The 20,571-nt window shown below is 34.5% G+C and overlaps 1 protein-coding gene across 1 annotated transcript in view; it reads left to right on the top strand.

Annotated features, from left to right (window-relative positions):
• Window positions 1-20,571, top strand: part of LOC142336674 (protocadherin Fat 4-like) — a 172,603-nt gene that overhangs the window by 44,878 nt on the left and 107,154 nt on the right. Inside the window, exon 8 of the mRNA XM_075385584.1 lies at window positions 5,531-5,699. Coding sequence (XP_075241699.1) covers window positions 5,531-5,699 — 169 coding nt within the window. The remainder of the gene's footprint in view (window positions 1-5,530; window positions 5,700-20,571) is intronic.

Here is a 20,571-nt window from a genome sequence, read left to right as displayed (position 1 = left end):
GGAGCAGATCTCTAAAACAAGCGACAGAACAATACCAGATAAAATAGACCATTAGGAAAACAACATAGAAATATGGTTGTCGGATAAAGATCTCAAGGCAAGTTAAAAGCCGACTCATTTGAGATTTTCGAGTTTGATGCTTGTGGTTGTTCCCTCTTCCTTTTTGTTTCTGGGCATGAAACTGGCAGTGGCGGCGTTACTGAAAAAACCTATAGGACTACTGATATTCTGTTCACCGAAAGAAGGGACTACTCACAAAGGACTTCTCACAAAGTTCACCGAAACAAACGAAACGAAAGCTAAACAAAAATAGATTCAACATTTCTCCTAAACAAATAAAACGACAAAACCAAAATAAAGAGCTCACTATTAATATAAGTTAGATAACAGTTTGTCGGAAAAAGATCTCAAGTCAAGTTATAAAGAGATTCTTTTGATATTTTCCATTTTGATTTTTGAGGTATGACTTATGTTAAGAGGCTGCTCTAGCCTTTTAGTTTGTCGAGGTGAATAATTCTTGGATTCATATTATTAGTACAGTCATTTATTATTTCTAGCCTCAGCATTGAAAAATACGCCGCTCTCTGATAGCTCTGTTTTTACAATCCAAGAGTTGGATTGTATTAGTGCTCTGTTTTTTTGTAAGATGCTTTCACAATTCTTTAGGCATCAAGTTTCATTAGTCGCCTTTAGCCGCGCTTAGTAGTTCTCCAAGTTTTTTGAAGGGGGAAGCTACTGGGCCGTATGTGAAGGCTAAAGTGTCATTTTTAGGAGTTTTTGAGCCAAAAATCGTTCCTTTTTCGAGTTTTTTTTGCAATTTTTTTATTTATGTGTTGGTCCAGTCTGAAATTGAGGAGGTTTGTAAAAATTGATAAAGGTCTTTAAAAATTATTTTCAAGTTCGTTTTTAGCCCCAGAGGACAAGGCACCTACCCTAGGGTTTAATAATGTGTTAGTGCAGGTCTTCGAGAATGAATGGAATGTTTCCAACATTCTAACTTCACAAATTGTAGCAGTTTTTTGATAAAACTCATATTTCTTCTTTTCTAAAGTTATAACTTGAGTTTTTTTAGACCCAGGGGCTAGAGAACCTCCTCTAGGGTTTGATAGTAGGTTACTGCATGGTTGGTAGGGTCAATGAATTTGTACTCAACATCTTATTATCACATGTTTTTTTATAATTTTTGGGACAATGTTTGATTTTTTTTCCAATGCTCTCAAAATTATTACAATCTGACATTACCGATCTTTATGGGCCAGTGAAAAACTTCCTTGGCTGATGCAGTGCAGCGAAATTTATTACAAAGAAACTTTTTCAGATTTTTTAATATTACTTAATCATTTATCAATTTAGACTTTATCTTAGACATTTGTAACACTTTAAACTTTTTCTTATAGCAATTTGCACCGGGAAAAAAAATTCTATTCGGATTTTATTCTTGATTTTATTTGCACAATGAAAGTTTTACTATTTTTCTCTTTGTTAGTTCGAACTACAAATTTATTTTTTAAAAATGAATTTGCATCATACAAATATTTAATTAACACTCGCATGTGTACTGTTAAAACTAGTAGTTCAATTTTAATAACCACTGAAACCACACAAAAATTGCGAAGCCATATTTATGGCTCTTTTGCCCAGAAATTTGTAATTGACAACATGAAAAATCCAACAAAAAGTTTATCAATTGTAACAAAAATTTTTGTAGCACAGTAAGTCAAAGGTAACGCAGAGAAGACATCACTACTGAAACAAATTTATCCTCAAATGGTTCAATTAGCGATAAAATTGTGCATAACTTTTTGACAAAGAATGTTGCTTGATGTTCACTAGAGACATCGTAGATTAAAACAAAGCTTTGAGATATCTATACCGAGATTGTTTATCTTGAAATATTTTGCATAATTATAATCAGGTTGTATTGAAAGAGACAAGATTATGCAAAAACAAAATACATCAATTACGAAAATTTGGTTAACCATATATGCCTTTAATGAACGTTACAAGATAATGGTGTGGCTTTAAAAAATTGCACTCTTTAAAAGCTTTTAAGAATACATCTTGTTGGAAACAGAACGAACTTGTTACAGCATAATGAGGTGACAGAAACGATGCTCACGATATTTCTGCTGACGGCTTTAGTATAGTTGTTTGTCTAAGTGTTGGTTTCTCCTTAAACACGGTAAAATATTTTATGTTGAATTTTATTTTCTCTCATACGAAGTTTGAAGCAAGTCTTATAATCTTTTGTGTCGTGATTTAAAAGTTTTATTTGACCGCTTTTTTAGGTTCAGACTGTTAAAAAACCGGCCTTATTGAATTTTTTCTTCATTACATAATAAATAAAAACAATGTATTTGTTTTAGCCGAGTTATGGCATTAGTGTAAAATTCAGGTAACTTTACCTCAATCTTAGCTTATTTTGAGATAGGGTAAACGGCACTTTGACCATATTAAATAAATTTACCTTACCTTTCATTTTTTTATCGTATCGAAGAGAAAAAACAACGTTTTAAGTGAAGTTGAAGGAGTATCGACTTTGGTTGAAAAGTATGCTATGATTTGAATTTTTGGGAATTGTAATCTAAACATTGTCTTAAAAAGTACTAAAACAAAATGAGTTCGAACGGATCAAGAACCATTTTCGATACTTGTTCATTAACTGTTGAATTAAGATATAGCTTTTTAACCTTAACCGTTAGGGTGAAAAATTGCGGTCATTTAAACGTAAGTTGATGTGAAGTAAAGGTTTTTGTTAAGGAATGAGGCTTTAAGGTGAAACTAATGTAAGTTAAGGAAAGGTAAATTTACCAGTTGAGGAAAATTAGGTTATTATTCTAAGGTACAATTACTCTAACATTATTTAGTAAGTACGTGGAAAGTGTCCTAAAAAACGTTTCTAAAAATTGTGTTTTGTGGAAATGAGTGACAAATATTTCAATATCAATAAATATTTCTCCGATGGAAATTAATTAGTCAAATCGCAGAAATTAAGGAAGAATGAAGCGTGAAGATTTTCACTATCATTCGCGGATGAACAGAACCTATTTCCAGGATTTTGAGCATGTAAATAGCGCACAATTTCTAACCACAATTTATCAGTAATTAATTGAATCCCAATTCAAAAATTTAAACTTTCTTGTGAATTGTGACACGGTTAATTGCAGAACTGCTGTTTTTTCCTTAGTTACAATTAGTACGCCGACGGAAAATAATGGACAATTCGTTATTGGTTTTGAATTAATTAAGAGTGTTGAATTTAATAGATTTAAAAACTGCGGTCGAAGGTGACTCGAGGAAATGAGTTACCATAGCCCGTAAAAGAGTCATAAAATTGTTGAAAGAGTGACAAGTTTTTCCACGCTCTTTCAAAAGCAGGCATCGAAAAAAAATTGTGGGATATGTGCAGTTTTTTTAAGAAAAAACTCAAGTCAAATTTGTAAAATTTGTAAAATTTCACTAAACATGATTATAAGCTTAATCTTAGTACATAGAGACGACATCGAGTAAAAATACTCGAGAAATTCAAAATTTGGTAATTAAACCTGTTGATTTAGGTTCTGATGAACATAGTTGTCAAAAATGTTAGATTTGAATTGCAGCTGTTAGGCCTTGTGTAGTGTTGATATTCTCCCATCTTAAATACAACAAGGCTCATGCGAGTGTGGGCGTAGCACACAATGTGGCAACATAAGTCTCAAGTTTGGCAAAAATTATTCTTTGAACTGAGAGGAAAAATTCTTCTTACTATCAGTTTAATAAAACTCAAATTAAAGATATTTTTCGCAGTATCCTTGAGCTTCTTTTTTGTATCAACCCTGTTCTTCTTTTCATCTTTTTATCATATTAAAACTAGCAACCTTCCTTTTGATGCAAATTTAGCAGACATTAAAGCCCAAGTAAGGTCAATTATTTGGTTATACAGAGCAGCGTCTCGGAAGGTATAAGTCCAGCAGGAGCTATCAGTAGCATCGGAAATTTCTCATAAACAAACACAAAGAGTAATTTGCAAATTAAAAGTCAAGCGATCAGTTTAATTAGAGGTAGTGAACAGAAAAGTAGCAAACAATATTTTTCCGATCTGTCTTTTTCTCTCATTGAAAATATGATCGAATGATGAAATCTAACCCATTGGTTAGACTCAGGATCCAGTTCAAAGTTCTTCTCAAAAATGTCATTGAATATCAGGAAATCATCGAATTTTAGAGTCGCTGACTACTTCACGTATTGTCATTTTGGTAAGAGCTCTGTATAAAATTAATTTCTTTTTCGTAGTATTTTTGTGCATTTTTTGATCAATTTTAACCAAACAAAACAAAAAGGCTTTTAAAATTATAGAATAATATAAAGTTTTGCGCTTTTTGTTTTTAAAAATACCGAAAAATATAAACTTTTTTAATTTTAACAATACCTAAGGTTTTTTGAATTTTGGATCATTCATTCAATAGTGTTCCCATATCTTTGCTGCTGAGACAAATATTCTTTGATATAGATGATCCAATTTGCATGAAAAGTAGTTTCTTCAAGTATATTCCCCCAAATAAAAAAATATAACAGTAATATCATCAATTACCAAAGCCTTCCAACGCCCGGAGTTTGGTGGCAGAGCAAATCAGCGCTGAATCAGTCTAAAGACATTCTGTTTTTTAGGATGACCAGTACTCTGTTCATGTCACAATTTACACTGGCTAGTCTGAATTTTTAGTAAAATTTACGTCCTGAAAAATAATATGTTCAGCTTAACTCCCGCCAACAACATTGGCTTCATATGCGATTCGAACTTCCGCGTGCGTGCTTGTGAAATCTAATTTGCGCAGCGAGTCGTAACCACTGCGCTAAATGGGCTTTGTGGTAATTGCCTACAAACTAGCTTAAATATAAATAGTGTGTATACTACTATAGTAATTACCAGTTATAAGCTACAAAAGTATGACTCTATTCTGCTCAGAATTAATTTTGGGGCATAAGTAATTTTCAGACTATACAGGATAAATTTAGCCTTGGCGAACTCTATGACCTCAATATAAACATAATGAAGAAATACTGCACATAAAGAAACCTAAATTATTCTGAAAACACAATGTTTCATTACTGAATTCAAGTTTTACTCTTGAAATGTGCTGGTTCAGCGCTGAATTGCTCTGCGACTCAAGTCCGGGCGATGAAAATGAAGCACAATTTTTTGCGTTTAAAAGGGGTGGTAATAAAAATTTTTCCCTTTAAAATGGCGATACCGATATAAAAGCATTTTTACGAGCCCGAGCTTAATGTGCTGAAATGCGCTGATTTTTCAAATTTTCAAAAAGCAAAAAACCTTACATAACAATGCGCTGAAATGTGCTGAATTGCGCTGAAACTTTGAAAGGATTCTGCTGAATTTTTCCTGTTCCCAACATGCAATACCAAATTAGGAAAAAAACTCTGAGAAGCCAACTATTAAATTGTCCTATTTGGTAAAAAAAATTGAAGTAATTTAATTCGTTATAATTGCTTTTCGTTATCTGTTGTACAAGTTCTGTTGATCCATTAGGTTAGCCCAACTAGCAACGGAGCCATATCTCTCTCCTCTGCCACGTATGGGACACGACTGAGAGAGGGGACGGAAGTGGGATACGAGATAGACATACAGAGTGTCATGTCATACTCGGATGAATCCGATGCAGAGTACCCCCACCTCTGGGCTATAGAGACAGGAGACCGTAAGTAAATGCATTCAGGTTACTCCGCATCCTAAGAGTCATCTGATGAGAAACTTTTGGGCCATGGACATCAGAATGGGCGCTCTAATAATTACACAACCACCAACACTGCTACCAACAACCTTTGATTTTTTGGTTTTCGTTTAAAAAAAACTGCACTACTTGGAGTCGGTTATTGTTCACGCAGATATTGTTTGTGTTCGAATAGGTCCTGATTTGCGATTTTTTGAGATGAATGTATTGGTAATTGCGTAATTTTACAAAGAATATGTAAGGAATTTTGCTATTTTTTATCAAATTTTTCAGAAAATTTAGATTTTTTTTTGAAGTTTTTGGTCTTACTGGTTGTGCTAATAAAATTCTTCTAATAATGGGCTATTTATTTGATTATAGCAACACAATAACTCTTTAAAGGCATTAATAACCAGAACTTTTTGCGCAGCCTTTTTTGTAGGCCGTAGCAAAAAAAAATTATATAGTGCCTAATTAACAATAGTTGCAATAATTCCCAAACAGTTCTTGAACTTCGGCGAAATCCCGACAAATAGCTGCGCAATTTTAAACAATTTTTTCGTTATACATAACCGAACTCTCAAGACCACTTTTTGCATTCAAGGACATTTTAAAATCAGAGCAAAAATGGGATGCTTATTTAGAATAAAAATTTTTGGAACACTCACCCCCCCCCAAGTGAAGAATTTTGTATTTTGTCGTTAGAAGGCTTCTAGCTGAGGACTGTCTAGCGCCCAAAACTCTATCAATTTCAAAAGGTTTATTCGGTGGGTCGTCTATTTGCTGAAACTGATGTCTTTTGTCCTCAGTTGCTCTCGGCCGCCGTTCAAAAGTTCCGTTAATTAAATAAATTAACAGTCGAAAATAAGTAATCAAGCCAAGTAACAATAACCGACAAGAAATGTTCTCAACTGCAATTAATTAATCAATCGAAAATGTAGATACATAAACTCAAAAAATATTTACACTAAATAATGGGTGCGCACTTCTAAAATGAACTTTCATCAAATCAATTCCCAGCTTCTGAAAAGTATTTTCCGTTTCTGAAAAGTGTTCCTAACTATTTCAGTCCTATTTATAAAGTTATCTCAAAATCTGCGTTTCCGTCTTAACAAAATCTAAAAGTCAAATTTGCTGATTGCAAATTGTCTCACAGTCCAACTGGTCTTGACAAAATTTAATCAAACTCAAACTTACTTTTAACTTTTTCTTCTCTATCTAGAACCAACTGTTCTGTATCCTCTCTCTTCGTTCTCTTCCTTCGGGATTTTCAATTTCTACTCTCAATAACTTGGATGCAACGCCTTCTGCCACGTGGCATTAGAAATCGTTACCTGTGTGAACTACTGTCATTACACCTCTTTGTTCTACTACTCGCTCTTTTTGGGGGATGGTTGATTGCTAGCTGCATTGATTTCTTTACTTTTGCTCTTTTGGAACGCTCTTCCGAATATGAACTCAACTCTCATTGGTCAACGAAACAAGTCACGCTGCACTTCCCCTACCTATATCACGAGTTATGCAAATTCGTTCACGCAAATACCAATCCGCCTACTAAATACCAAACGTCAAATGCTTTGCATAATATTAGCTCCTCCCTACTGAAGAAACGAATCACCTGACTTTTGAACCAATTAAAAACCAATGTTCGAAAATACTCCCCTACCATATACCAAATTCAGCAAAAGTAATCTGATAGAGCACACAAATAATCAAGGTCGTCATGCTACGATCACCATTTGCAAGAGTAAATGATTTTTAGAACAACGAAGTATTTGCGCATGTCGCAATTTAACCGGTACGTTTAAGAACTTTTCCCAACTTCTCCGGAATATTCCGAAGTATTCCGTTCCAATGTACCAACCATTCCGTTTCAAAAATGATAATCATCTTTCTGCTAACAGAGATTTTCTAGTTGGGTTAAATGGCGACATATTTCTCATTGGGCCAAACGTCAATTATATACTTTTATCAAAACAAAAACATCTATAGTTGCCCTTTGTCTATCTTTAAAACTGGTTAAAATGTCAACCCGTAAATTTTTCCGAACAGTAGTCTGAATTTCCGCCTGGACCCTAATTTCGACATTAATGCCCTCCTGAAATCTCGCCTGTCCATTTCAGAATGGGGTGTGTAATTTAGAGTCTTTTTTTTCATTGTTCGTTATCTTCTGCATGCTTGAAAATACCCATGGAAGAGTTCATTTGTGAAATCTGAGTAATCCGAAATTTATGTCGACATAGGGAGTGGGGGTTGACTTAGGCTATAAATTCCATCTTTTAGTCCATAATATTCTAAATTCGTTCGTTCATACAATATTGGACATTTTTTCGTTGTTTCAGGAGCCATAGTGTTTCCTCATATTGTTTCCCAAATTTCGCTATAGCGCAATACATGGTGTAGAAAGAGTCTGCAAACTATCCTCATTTAACTTTGCTATCGAATATAAACTGTATGTGCTATTTAGAAAGTACAATTTGCAGACATAACTATTAAAACTTAATAACTTCCGTGTTCTCAGGTTTTCCATGGAAAAAACGTTTATTAACATCATTCTGGGATTTAAAATCCACTCCAATTAGAAGGACATACTGCCGCGGGCTCTCATCCCGATTTTGGTTAATTTTCAATGAACAGTTTAGAAGTTTCATGAGTTAAGAGTTTTCCTAGTTTTCCTGGGATAGTGACCCGGGAAAGACGATTTAAGCCTGTTTTATGTTTCATTTGTAATTAGGGTACTTAGGATTGCAAGTCCTGTGATTTCTAAGAGATAACAGTGACGCTAAGTATGACTTCCTCCTACTTCGACCTAACTCACTTTGGGCACTAATAGCTCGGGTTCAAACTCTCATATCGAAAAATACCCCCTGATAAGGTCCTATTGAAATCATCATTTCTATCCGCTCCCAGATTTTCATGTCGATTGGACTTTCTCCTCGGAAACGGGGGGTGCTGAGCGAATTCGGTTAATTCTGCATTTTGTGAAAAAAGTTCTAAGTTCTCAGTCAAATTTATCAAACTCGATACTAGCTCTCATTCATTCTTCTTTGCTACCATTCTTTATACCACACTTTTAAAGCAGCTCGTTTTGTTTTTGATTCACTTTTTGTATACCAAACTTTATTCTTTTCTTTTTATCTGAACATTGTTTTCTTTTCATTATTCATTTGGTTCCTTTTCGTTTATCCATGGACCCAATTGAATACCATCAAATTTTCGAATACCATCTTAATAAGACCATTCCTAATACGTGTATCGACAATTTATCCCGGAACGCTTTCGTTCGTAAGTCGAAACGCTATCATTTTTTTGATGGCGTTCTTCGAAAGAACGGAAGAACTGTTGTTTCTGCCTCAGCGGCATGGGAAACTTTAAAACATATTCACGATGTAATTCTTTACCATAAAGGTGCGGGAAAAGCATTAGAAAGTTTTGCCGCTGAACGTTACGACATTTACAAGTTGCGGGATATATGCCGCTCTCTTACTTCGTTTTGTGCTGTATGCGCCTATCGACGTCTTGTTACTATCGAGGGTAAGCGAATGGTGCAAATAAGTGAGAAGAAGCGGATAACAATTTGTCGGGCATTAGGTTTGGAGCCTAAGGAGAAGCTTCCTTTTAATGTCAGAGATGCTCCTTCAATAGATCTGCCGAAGGAACTGATCGACGTGAAAGATTGCGCGACTAACCGTTATAATTGTTTCCTTGCCTGCATTAGTACACGACTTACAGGGTCAATCAATAATTCTGAAGCACTCGTTGTCGCGTTGGAGGTAGCTTGGGAGAGTTGCCTTAAGAAGTGGTACGACAGTTAATAGTTTCCGCGTATAGATCTTAATCAGAGCCTGAAAGAACGCGGTATCCAAACTATCGACTTGTTTGCTCTGGCTAAGATCATGGGAGTGCATATTATTGAGTACGATGCAGACAATGGGATTTGGGGTTACTATGCGGGCAATAACCGGGGGTGTGAAAATGGCGCAATTTATACTTGGTTTGAAACGCGCAAGGATAACGAGGCTCACTCTATGCTTGTCGTGGGTGCCTTGAATAAACCTAAGGAACCAAAACCCAAGAGTCGTCGCTATTGAGGCTACCCGGATTTCGTGACCGCAAGTGTAATTAGCCCTACTTAGACTTTTCGCCGTTTCTTAACAAAGGGGTCGTCTCTTTGTCTATTAGCTTTGAAAAGATCTTGTTGATTAGTCAAAGTTGCTTTTGTTCATTGTTAATTAGCATTCGATTAGTTGCATTGATAAACTATAATTACTTCTAGCTTGTGCTGCTTTAAAACGCAATTTAATTAACAAAAAAGTTGTTTGTATCAAGCGCTTTCATGTCTTTATAAGTATTTTTGATTTTAATTGGTCATTTGATTGATTTGCAAAATTATATATTCTACACCAAGGTTCGTCAGTTCATTTGAAAAGGGGAGCTAGGTAATCAATGTACAGGCAATTTTGAATTGAACGATCTCATACAATTTGCAACTTTTTATTTTAATATTTTCAGAAACAGCCCCGACATTTTGCAAATACATCTTTCCGTAACTCAGGAAAACAAAATTACTGGAGTGGGAGCAAATTGGCGGTAGTAAAATTCGTCTTCCTCAAATGTTTTCCTCAAATGTACAGAAATTTTTAAAGCAAAACGCAGCGCTCATAAATTCTTCTCATCTTAAAAGGTATTTCAAAGAGAAACACCATTAAAAAGAAAAATGGGGATAATGGCATTGGCTTTTGAGGTATGTTGCAAATTGACTGAAAACTTTTGTAAATTTATTCTCAATTCTTATTTTTTCCTTGAGTATTGCACTGTTCAAAGCCAAGAGAGCTAGTACAGGAACGCAGTATTTAAAAATAATACTGGGGTGAGGGGAGGGGGAGGTGGCTGGGTCTGGAACTGTTTTGAAACCCTTTTGAAAAGTTGAAAGGCAGTCCCGAACCATCTGCGCCATATCAGATACAGACACGGAAGCCTCCTGTTTTTTTTAAACTTTATTTCGAATCGTGGGATATTAACTGGGAATAATCTTGGCATTTTTATTAAAAAAACAGGTTTGCATCTGTGGTTCTTTTTGTACAGATGGGGAGTCGAACCGTTGACCCGTTGGAAGGGTACTCCACCATCCCAAGCGGAATGACCATACGAAGTAGCCAACAGACTTAGCCTGCTTACATTACTTTGCGCTAATACTGCATATAATGGAAAGTGATTGATTAATAGTTTGGACACCAGTGATCTTTGATTACGCTGTTTGCAAAGTCAAATAATGCTGTTCTAGAACTTACGGTCGTTCGTGATTTGATACTTGGATTGGAGTTTACAAAAATATGAAAAATAGAGCCAAAATGCTTTGTTTTTCACAGTGCCCAAAATTAAAACATGTAAGACTTTAAAGGCCATCAAAATCCTTTCCCAATAATAGAAAACCGGTAATAACTCCCAGTCGAGACCGGATGGTTATCTTGCATGATCTTGCAAGACGAAATGATCGTCCAAGATTCTTACAAGACAAAGGGTTATCTTGCGAGATTCTTGCAAAAAAAAACTTCAAAAAACACATAAGTTTGGCTCTGATTGAGGACAAAAATAATTGAAATCATGGCGCAAGTGAACACTCAATCAATCAATAAGCCTATATTTTTCGTTCTTTTTAGAGTCTCATGATATAGTCCAGACAATGACAGTTACCAGGCTTCCTATAGAGGTACAAGAGAAACTATTTAAGTGTTTAAGTCCAAAGCTAATGATTTTGATGACTTTAAATTTATTTGTTCTAAAAAATATCATTTTTTTAACGTTAATGTCTTTTGTATTCTTCTCTTATTTCTGTTAATATGGTGCTTAGGTTGAATTGCATCATTTTTTGATGAACTGAAATTTTGAAATTGTTTTAAATAGTGGTTTCATGTTTAAAATAATGGTTTCCTGGCTTTGATTAAACGCACTTTCTGTTCTTTTTCTGAAAATCTTTATAAGATTTTGAAAATTTGCCCGAATTTTGAGTTTTATTTTTGGCATCTTGTAATATGAGCAAACTAAATTCAAGTCCCTTTGCTGTTGAATACAAGCCCAGTTATATATATATATATATATATATATATATATATATAAACATATATATATATATATATATATATATATATAAATATATATATATATATATATATATATATATATATACATATACATATATATATATACATATATATATATATATATATATATATATATATATATATATATGTGTGTGTGTGTGTGTGTGTGTTTTGTTCTCAGTCTGATTGCTAGCTCTTCGTTGAGCACTTCAGCATTTTTGGTCAAGTTTTTGTTGAAGTTTTCAATTTTTCTGGTTCTTTTGTTAGTCGTAGGACACAATTTGTATCATGAGAGGTATCAATTTCTTCTTTCGGAGTTATAAATAAATTTATTTAATGATTTCAGTTGATAACTAATGGTTGCATGATTTTAATTTTTTTTAGAATATATATAGAATAACATGTTCGATCATGCGCGCGGATGAAAAGTTCTTGGCAATTATTCCCTGTATGTTAGGATTATTGCCAGAATATGTTAAACACGTACCTCAACTTCGTTTTGAAATAGAGAGGTACCTTTTTTATGGGGAATTTACACAAACTCTGCCGTTATCTTGTCTCTTGATGGTTAATTAATGAGTCCGAGGAAACAAAAAACAACAAAACCCTACCGACAGACAGCTTGGAACTAATTTTTTGCTTAGGTTGTAAAAATGAAACAAAATAAAAAAAGTTTAATTAATAAAGCAAGGTTAAGAACAAACAATAAACTATAAATAACAAACATCTAAATAAAAATTTAAGACACAATTCTCAGTTTTAAGTAATTGTTTTAAGTTTTATAAATGTACCCATTTAAAACTGCTTCTCCGTCAGCATCTTCTTCAACATCTATTTGTGTTGTATGGACATGTGGAAAAGCTTGTAACCCGCTTTTAGAGCTGTTATTGTCACAAGAAGCTCTTGCAGGTTTTTGTATCTCCTCGTCAATACTTCTTGAGACTCCCAACCGGGGTGGAGTTGGGCAGCTATCCCCTATAAAAGCTGTTATTGTCACAAGAAGCTCCTGCACGGAGCAGTCGCAGGTTTTTGTGTCTCCTCGTCAATACTTATTGAGACCCCAACTGGGGTGGAGTTGGGCAGCTATCCCCTATAAAAGCTGTTATTGTCACAAGAAGCTCCTGCGCGGAGCAGTCGCAGGTTAATGTATCTGCTCGTCAATACTTCTTGAGACTCCCAACCGGGGTGGAATTGGGCAGCTATCCCCTATAAAAGCTGTTATTGTCACAAGAAGCTCCTGCGCGGAGCAGTCGCAGGTTATTGTATCTCCTCGTCAAAACTTCTTGAGACTCCCAACCGGGGTGGAGTTGGGCAGCATCGTCAATGTTTAACGCTTTCTGGACATGCGTTGCTTCTTTGCAGGCGACTCTTCCTCTGCTTCGAAATCGATATATGGACATCTTGAGAACGGCTTTTCTTTTGAAGCTGCATCGAAATCAAATATTTCTTCCTCATCGGATTCAATTTGAGAAGTTTTCCAGAACCTAGGATCAGGTGGTGAAAAGGTTTCTTCAATCTCAGTATCAAGTTGTTCAGTTAAATCTCTGGTGGTTTCACATTCACTGATCTCAATATAGGACTTTTGAGGTTTTTCCGAGGGCTGTTTCCGCTTGTGACCAGTTTTGTAGTGTCCATACGCGTATGAGCTTATACCGTCACCCAGATGATAACGCTTATCGTCAAATGCACTCAAAGCAATTTTGTTAGACTCTGTTATGTTAAGTGTGTGTTTGTCACTAGTTATAGATGTTACTAGTTTTCTCAATGGTGATTCTGATTTGAGCACATCTTTGAACTTATCATGATGAAGTGTCTTTTTCACATGTTTGCTCACACCCTTGGCACCTTTTTTGACTTTCTGCAAAGTTTTTACAGAATAAGCTTTTGGTTTCAGAAAAACTGCTTCCATCACAATGTCACCATTCAGCTCATCCGATAATTTAAGTGGCACTTTTTTGTTCAATTCACTGTGTAAGTGATGATCCTTGGGGTAATCACTCAAATCAAGTACGTGCTCCAGCTGTTTAAGATCTTCGTAAATGTCATCCGTCTCAATTTCATAAAAGAGAGAATCAGGGTCACGATACATCACTGTAGCTTTTTTGTCAAACAAAGGCCCCATTTCTTCATAATGAAACCTGTACAGGTGTAATTTTGACAGATCCAAAATCGCAGCACCCAGATAAGTTGGTTTATTCCACCTGATCTCTTTCTGGCTAAAAGTGATCCCAACAAGGTTCTCTCGAAATATAGTGAACTTCTCAAAATTGTACTTGTTGCAATAAAACTTTGCTTTCTCCTCATTTTCAACAAATACCATCTTGTAACGACATCTCAAATTTTCCATCGTTTTTCCGAAGCATGAATTGTTCAACAGTTTGAAAAAGTTTTTTTCAAAGGTGCTGATACCGGGTTGTTGTCGCAACTTTGTGTTCTGCTCAATATAGCACTTCATAAAAAATCACTCTGGTTGAACTTCAGAGTCTTATGTAGTCTGGTTACTTGGAGCCCCTGTTGACAATAAAATTTCAGAACTGACTGATGACATACATAATTCTGCTTTGACTGAAGCGTTTCCAGAAACTTTGGGATATGACTGGTCTTGTTTCCCAATTCTACCTGATACTGAGAAAGCATCTCAGCATCGATTTTTAACTTCTCAGCAGCCAGAGGGAAATCATTGTGACAGTCATGTAAGTTGCTAGGATAAATCAGATCAACCATTACAAAGTACCCAACATCACTTTCGTCAGATGTTTGCATGATCTTGTCCAAACTGATGTCTGACCATTCAAATCCTCCGGTTGGCAGTTTTTTCATCATTGTTCCACCATATAAGTTAACGACATCCAGAAAAAGTCCATACGTGCTTGGTTTTCCTTCATCAAAGTCATTCAAGTATTTGTTGCTAGCTTTCATATATCGTTTTTCACCAATTCCATTCAATCCTCCACGTATTGCTCTCTCACAAAACAACAGCATATCTATATCAGAGAGCAAGTCCAACTTCCCTTTAGTTGTTTTCAGCACTGCATCCCATGAAATATTAGGTGCACTATAGTAATGACAGGGGTCTAATCCATATACCTGATCAAAGAGTCTCCGGCATTTTTCAAACACGTCAGCCAGAAGAGTGACATCAGTTTTGAGATACAACATGAGATAGTCACCGAAGTCTTTGCAGCCAAACATATTCCAAACTTTGTTAGCATGCTGAACATCCTCCTCAGAAATATCAATTCGACCAGACAATGAATTTTTCCACTGATCACCATATTGAGGCAACGATTTTTCAGAGAGTTTCTCAAAGCTATCGAGAAACGAATATGGGAAAACTCCTTTCTTTTGCAAAATGTCGCAATTTTTTTCGAAATGTTTAGATAATTGACAATATTCCTTTGTTTCGAGTGTTGTAACCAGAGTGTCAAGACTCCCGGATAAAAAACGATAGCTGTCAAGGAAACGAAATTCTTCATATAGTAGCTTGTCATCTTTGCTTTTACCAACAGGAACAAGGAACGAGAATGAGATGTATGTCTCACTGTTGCAAGGAATGACTGTCAATTTTTCTTCCGATTGGATTTCAATGTATTTAAATAGATGATGTGCGTCGTATTTACTAAGGTTGTGGAAAAAAATAGGCGTAAAAGTCTGCGTACGAAGCTTAAGATTGCAGCTGTTGTGTGCAACTCCGTAGATTTCACCAGTAAAGTGATCATGATGGATTACTTTTTCGTCGTTCAAACACATCTGACAAATAACACATCTTTTACCCTGATCAATCATTCTCATTCGTTCTTCATCAGATATTATGAGGCGTCTATGCTTCTGTTTTCTCTCAGAAATAGATTTGGCGTTCTCTCTGAGCCACTGAAAAAACTCTTCGATGCATTTCTCACCTTCAAAACTGTAATAATCACTTCCGCCAGTTTTATCAACAGCACAAAAACCTATTGCACAAGGATTCTGAATTTCTTTGTTCAAGGTGTAGCTATTCTCAGGATTCTGGCGGCAGGTGTCGTGCTTAAGGCTGACAGCCTCTGTGTCTGCATAAATCACTAAGGGAACTGAAAACGTTTTATGCCAATTTGTAAATTCAATTGTTGAGTCTTCCATTGGCATAGTAATATGAACAGCTTTATGCTCCCCACATAAATCCAAATGTTTCTCCAGTGCCGTTGAATTCCAAAATCCATGAAGGCAACGTTCGCAGTACTTATACCGGTTATGATTCCTTTTTCCAAACTGCCGAGCCATGAAAGCGTGAAAGTTTGTGATCAAACAGTAGTGGCTGATCAGTCCATCGGTCAGCGGCAACAAAGGAATAATTTTTTCCGTTTTCATTTTGGTTAAGTAAAGCGGCAAAATTTTGTTTTTCTTGAAACGAAAAACATTAATTCCAATATTATTTTGTTTCTCAAACTTCGGAACATCCGTCAAAGACATGGGGAACTCAATGCTGTCAAAATTCAGTTTGTGCAAATTTGGCTTGTATTTGTTTTGCCGATTTTTGTTCTCCTTCTCTGGAAACATTGCTGCAAGCACTGAGTATGCAAAACATTTGTTGTCATTGTTTAGAATATTTAGGAGAAAGTTGTTTCCCACTAGGGCAGCTGGCGTAGCAATGTAACTGCTTCCTCTGATAGGTTTAAATTTGTTAATGTTAATATCCAAATGATCAATTTTCTGAACAACAAATCCACTGCCACCGGTTGAAAAGATCTGGATTGAGTTTTTCAATTGGTCAACCATTTCAAAAATTTCATCATCTGATATTTCTGTTGTTAAAGTTTTCGACTTTGTGTTTGAATGACAGCCGACTTTTGTATCTTCTGTGGGTTTCAACATCTGTACAAAAACAGAGAGCTGAATTTTCAAAGGTCCAAGCTCTGCTATTTTGTTTCTCACGAATAATTTAAGGTCTTTGAGATGCTCCGTAACAAAGGTGAACGCATCAATTTGGTTGTCCGCTTGTAATCTGAACGACTGGAAGAATTTTTCGATCGCATGTTTAGCCTTTTGTTGCTCAATCTTGCATTTAACTTTTTCTGGAGCCTCTGGGTGAGTACCATGAGCGTCTTCCTCATGTCTAGCAGACGATGAAGTGTCGCCATAAATTTGTGTACAATGCTTGCACTTTGTGTACGTCTGACATCCATGAACTTTTTTTTCAATGGCGAATTACACTTCTGCTCTCTGTGAATTTGCTACCACAAACTCCACAATCATAGTTTGCTGTTTTTTCATGCTTTAAATTATGCTCCTTCTCCATATGCTGCAATAACTTCTCTTTCCTGCTGTACTTCTTCGAGCACTCGTCACAGTTGAAAGTCTTCATCTAAAACAGAAAAAGGTATATTAATATTTGATTACTGATTAACACTTTGAAAAAACCTTCTAAAAAGACTCGTCCACGGATCATATATTGTAACTTATACCATACAAGGAATACAAGGAATTTAATCACTTAACCTATTCACTTAAGATTGCTAAGAAATACTATCTATGAAATCAATGATCTTGACCTTGTATAAGCTTTTATGGTTTTTAAATTTTCTGAGCTCACAAGGAATGACCTGACTGAAATTCACTCTAACACAATTAATCGTGGACACAATAAGTGTACACTTGATTTTAAAAATTCCGAAAAATTGATCCAGCTTTTTTAAGAGAAGAATCAGTAATTTAAGGAAAAGCGATTATATATAGACGTTTCGCTTGGTATTTTTGTATCTTTAAACTGCTGTTAAAAAATTTGGTTTTATTGAGAACAGAAACTTACACTTCTATTTTGTTTAAAAATTTTTGCCTGCCTGAAATATTTTGCCAAAAATTAGTTTGGAACACATTTTGCTTGACTCCAATCAAAGCGACTGATTCGCAGTTGTTGAATGCTTCAAAATGATTTATCTAAATAAATAACTTGCTTTTATAGTTTTAGTTTGTTTTCTAATTTTTTCCATCAATTATTCAGATGTATCAAATTTTTTTTCTGTTTGGTTACGCGTAAACCTCTTCAATGAAGGGAAAACTTTACCGTTTGAAAACTTTTTTACTTTAGTTTTTTACAGGTGATCCCCAGATTCTGGCAAATATTAGTTGGGAATGCAGTTTTATATGGCAAAAAAAATTACTTTCAAAAATACTGGGTTTATACTGATGAGATAATCGGAGATTGAAAAACAAAAACTTGATAGTCCTCCGTTTTGTTTTCCAAAATTGGGTGGTTTGTTTTAGTTTAGGATTAAAAAAAAGTCGGAAACTCATTATATTGCAGCCACTTGCAACAACTAGATAGCATATTATAAGATTAAGCTTACTTCCATAGAATTTTTCTTGTTAAGTTTTTACAAGTCAATACCAATTCATTGAAAAAGAAAAAAGAACCACTGATCTGTAGTTGTTGAAAGCTTCGAAATGAATATTTTCAAAGCGAGGAATGTTTTTATTGTACTCTTGTCTCTATAAAATCTGTTTAAATTTTTGTGTGTTGAATTGATTTTTCTATTTGTTTGGACTCAGTGGACCTAGGCTAAATTCAAGATGAGGAACTAATGTTTTTATGGCAGTTTTGACAATTTGTTATAATATACTTCAGTTTTATATTTGAATAGAAACTCGCTGCATAGTTGCTTAAAGTTTTCAACTGATTTTTTCTCCTTGATTTTTCTGGGTTGCTTTTAAAACTGTCAAACAAATCTTTCAGTTACAGACAGATAGTTATCAATAAAGTGTGACAGAATCAAATCGTTGGTAATTAGGGTTGCTTTTTTAATGCTTTTGAAGTTCAATAGAAAACTTGATAAAAGCAATTTCTAGATGCAATATCACAAAAAATTGAGAATTCATGATTGTGACCTCGGTGTTCAAAACGAATTTTCACACAAGTCAACTGAGAACATTTTTGTGGTTGACGAACACAATTATTTCAACAGTCAACCAAAAATTGACCAAGAAGAGCAAATCAAGTTTTACATTGTCTCATTGCACACTAATTTATTATCGTACTTTGCAAAAAACAGGATCACGAATTTTAGCTAAAGTTGACGAAAACTTTAAAAAAATGTCGAAATCCACATAGTTGTCTTAATTTCTTTTCCAAGAAAACAAATATTTTTCAGTTTTGCTTCATCTGGTAAAGTTATCATAAATAATAGTATATTGTATAGTTTCCTGAAGCAGAAATAAGCTACATTAATATAGCATGGGAAAAAACTGTCTTTTTTGGATAACGCATATCATCATTTACCTTGCTGGTCTTTGTCGTACCAATCAACATTCTGTTTCTGTTCAGTTTATTTGGTCAGTTTAACAAAAATTTGACCTTGCAGATCCCCGCGCTCAGAATGATATCATGTAAAACAGATGCTGAAACTTTCCGTTGATTACGAAATATGCAACTATTATCTAACTAAATTTTTTTATTTCGGTTCTATAAATTGGTTGAAAATTAATGTTACTACAGATACATATGTAGTACAAAACATTCATAGTTCATACTGTAATTTTGACAAAATTCGTGTTGTTGAATTTTTTTTTCGGTGCCGCCAAACGAATCAGCACTCTAAAATAAATGCTTCTTCAACAAAAGGGTCTGAACGTTTTTAGTTTAGTTTTTCATTCAAAAACAAAGTTAGAGAGACTATTTCTTAGTTTATGACATCTAATAAGAACTAGTTTGCATCTACTGACTGCTGGAAACGTTTATTAACTGTTTAAGAATGGTTTTAAAAAACAACCTCAAAAAGGTTTATGAGTAGTTAATTATTGATAAGAAACTTTTGCTAATGTTCACAAACTTTTATCTCATATTTTTTTCTTTGAATTTAAAGTTTTTGAATAGATGATCTCTTTGGTACGTTTTTATTCGCATATAAGTTTCACAAATGTAGAGCCTCTAGGAAGAAATTTAATTTGTTTAAATATAATTGAAAGTCTCTAGAAATGCGCTTAGCGGTTTTACTGACCTTTGAAAACTTTCTGTTAAAAATTTTATAAAAAATTTTACCTTCTAGAATTGTTTTTGAACTTTAAATCTTTGATGACTCATTGACACGTTTTGAAATATTTCTGGACAATTTTAGTTATGTTTTAGAGTACTAAAATATTTCAGTCGGAAATTTTGGCTGCAATTAATGTTTGTAAACGGCCAACGATAAATAGATCAGACTATTAAGGAGTTTTTTTGTGCTTTTTGGGACCGTTATTTTTATCAAGTAGAATGACGTTTAGCCTGCAGAATAAATTTAAGCGAGAAATTTTTGCTTTGTTTGAGAAACTTTGATTGAATGACAGGTTTATTTCAATATTTGCTTTATATATCTCAAGTAGGAAAGTTTTGCTGTCAATCCCCTTTTTTTCACAGATGTGAAGTGAGAGAAAATTGAACAAAACTGCTTTTGGAGAATTTTTTGGCGACTTAATTTTCGAAACTGCATAATTTTTTACCTAAGGAAAATTCCGATAAATATTCTGTTTTGTATTTATCGTACACGCAATAAAAATGTTTAGTTGACTTTTGATTACTCGAATACATTTTGTAAGGGCAAATTTCATATCGTTTAAAGTAATTTTGCTTCCCTATTGTGAAAACTTTTAATTTAGAAATTTTTCTCTAGGAATTGTAATTTAAGAAGGAAAAAATGATGTACAATTGATCTTTGGTGACTCATACATATGTTATATGAGCAAAACTGATGTTTTTCAAAGTAGTTTTGTGTTAGTTTTCTCTAATGGAACAACTTCTCCTTAAGAAATTT

This window comes from Convolutriloba macropyga, chromosome 3, assembly GCF_964194025.1.
Source record: "Convolutriloba macropyga chromosome 3, txConMacr16.3, whole genome shotgun sequence".
Classification (NCBI taxonomy): domain Eukaryota; kingdom Metazoa; phylum Xenacoelomorpha; order Acoela; family Convolutidae; genus Convolutriloba; species Convolutriloba macropyga.
This window is presented reverse-complemented; position numbering and strand designations above follow the sequence as displayed.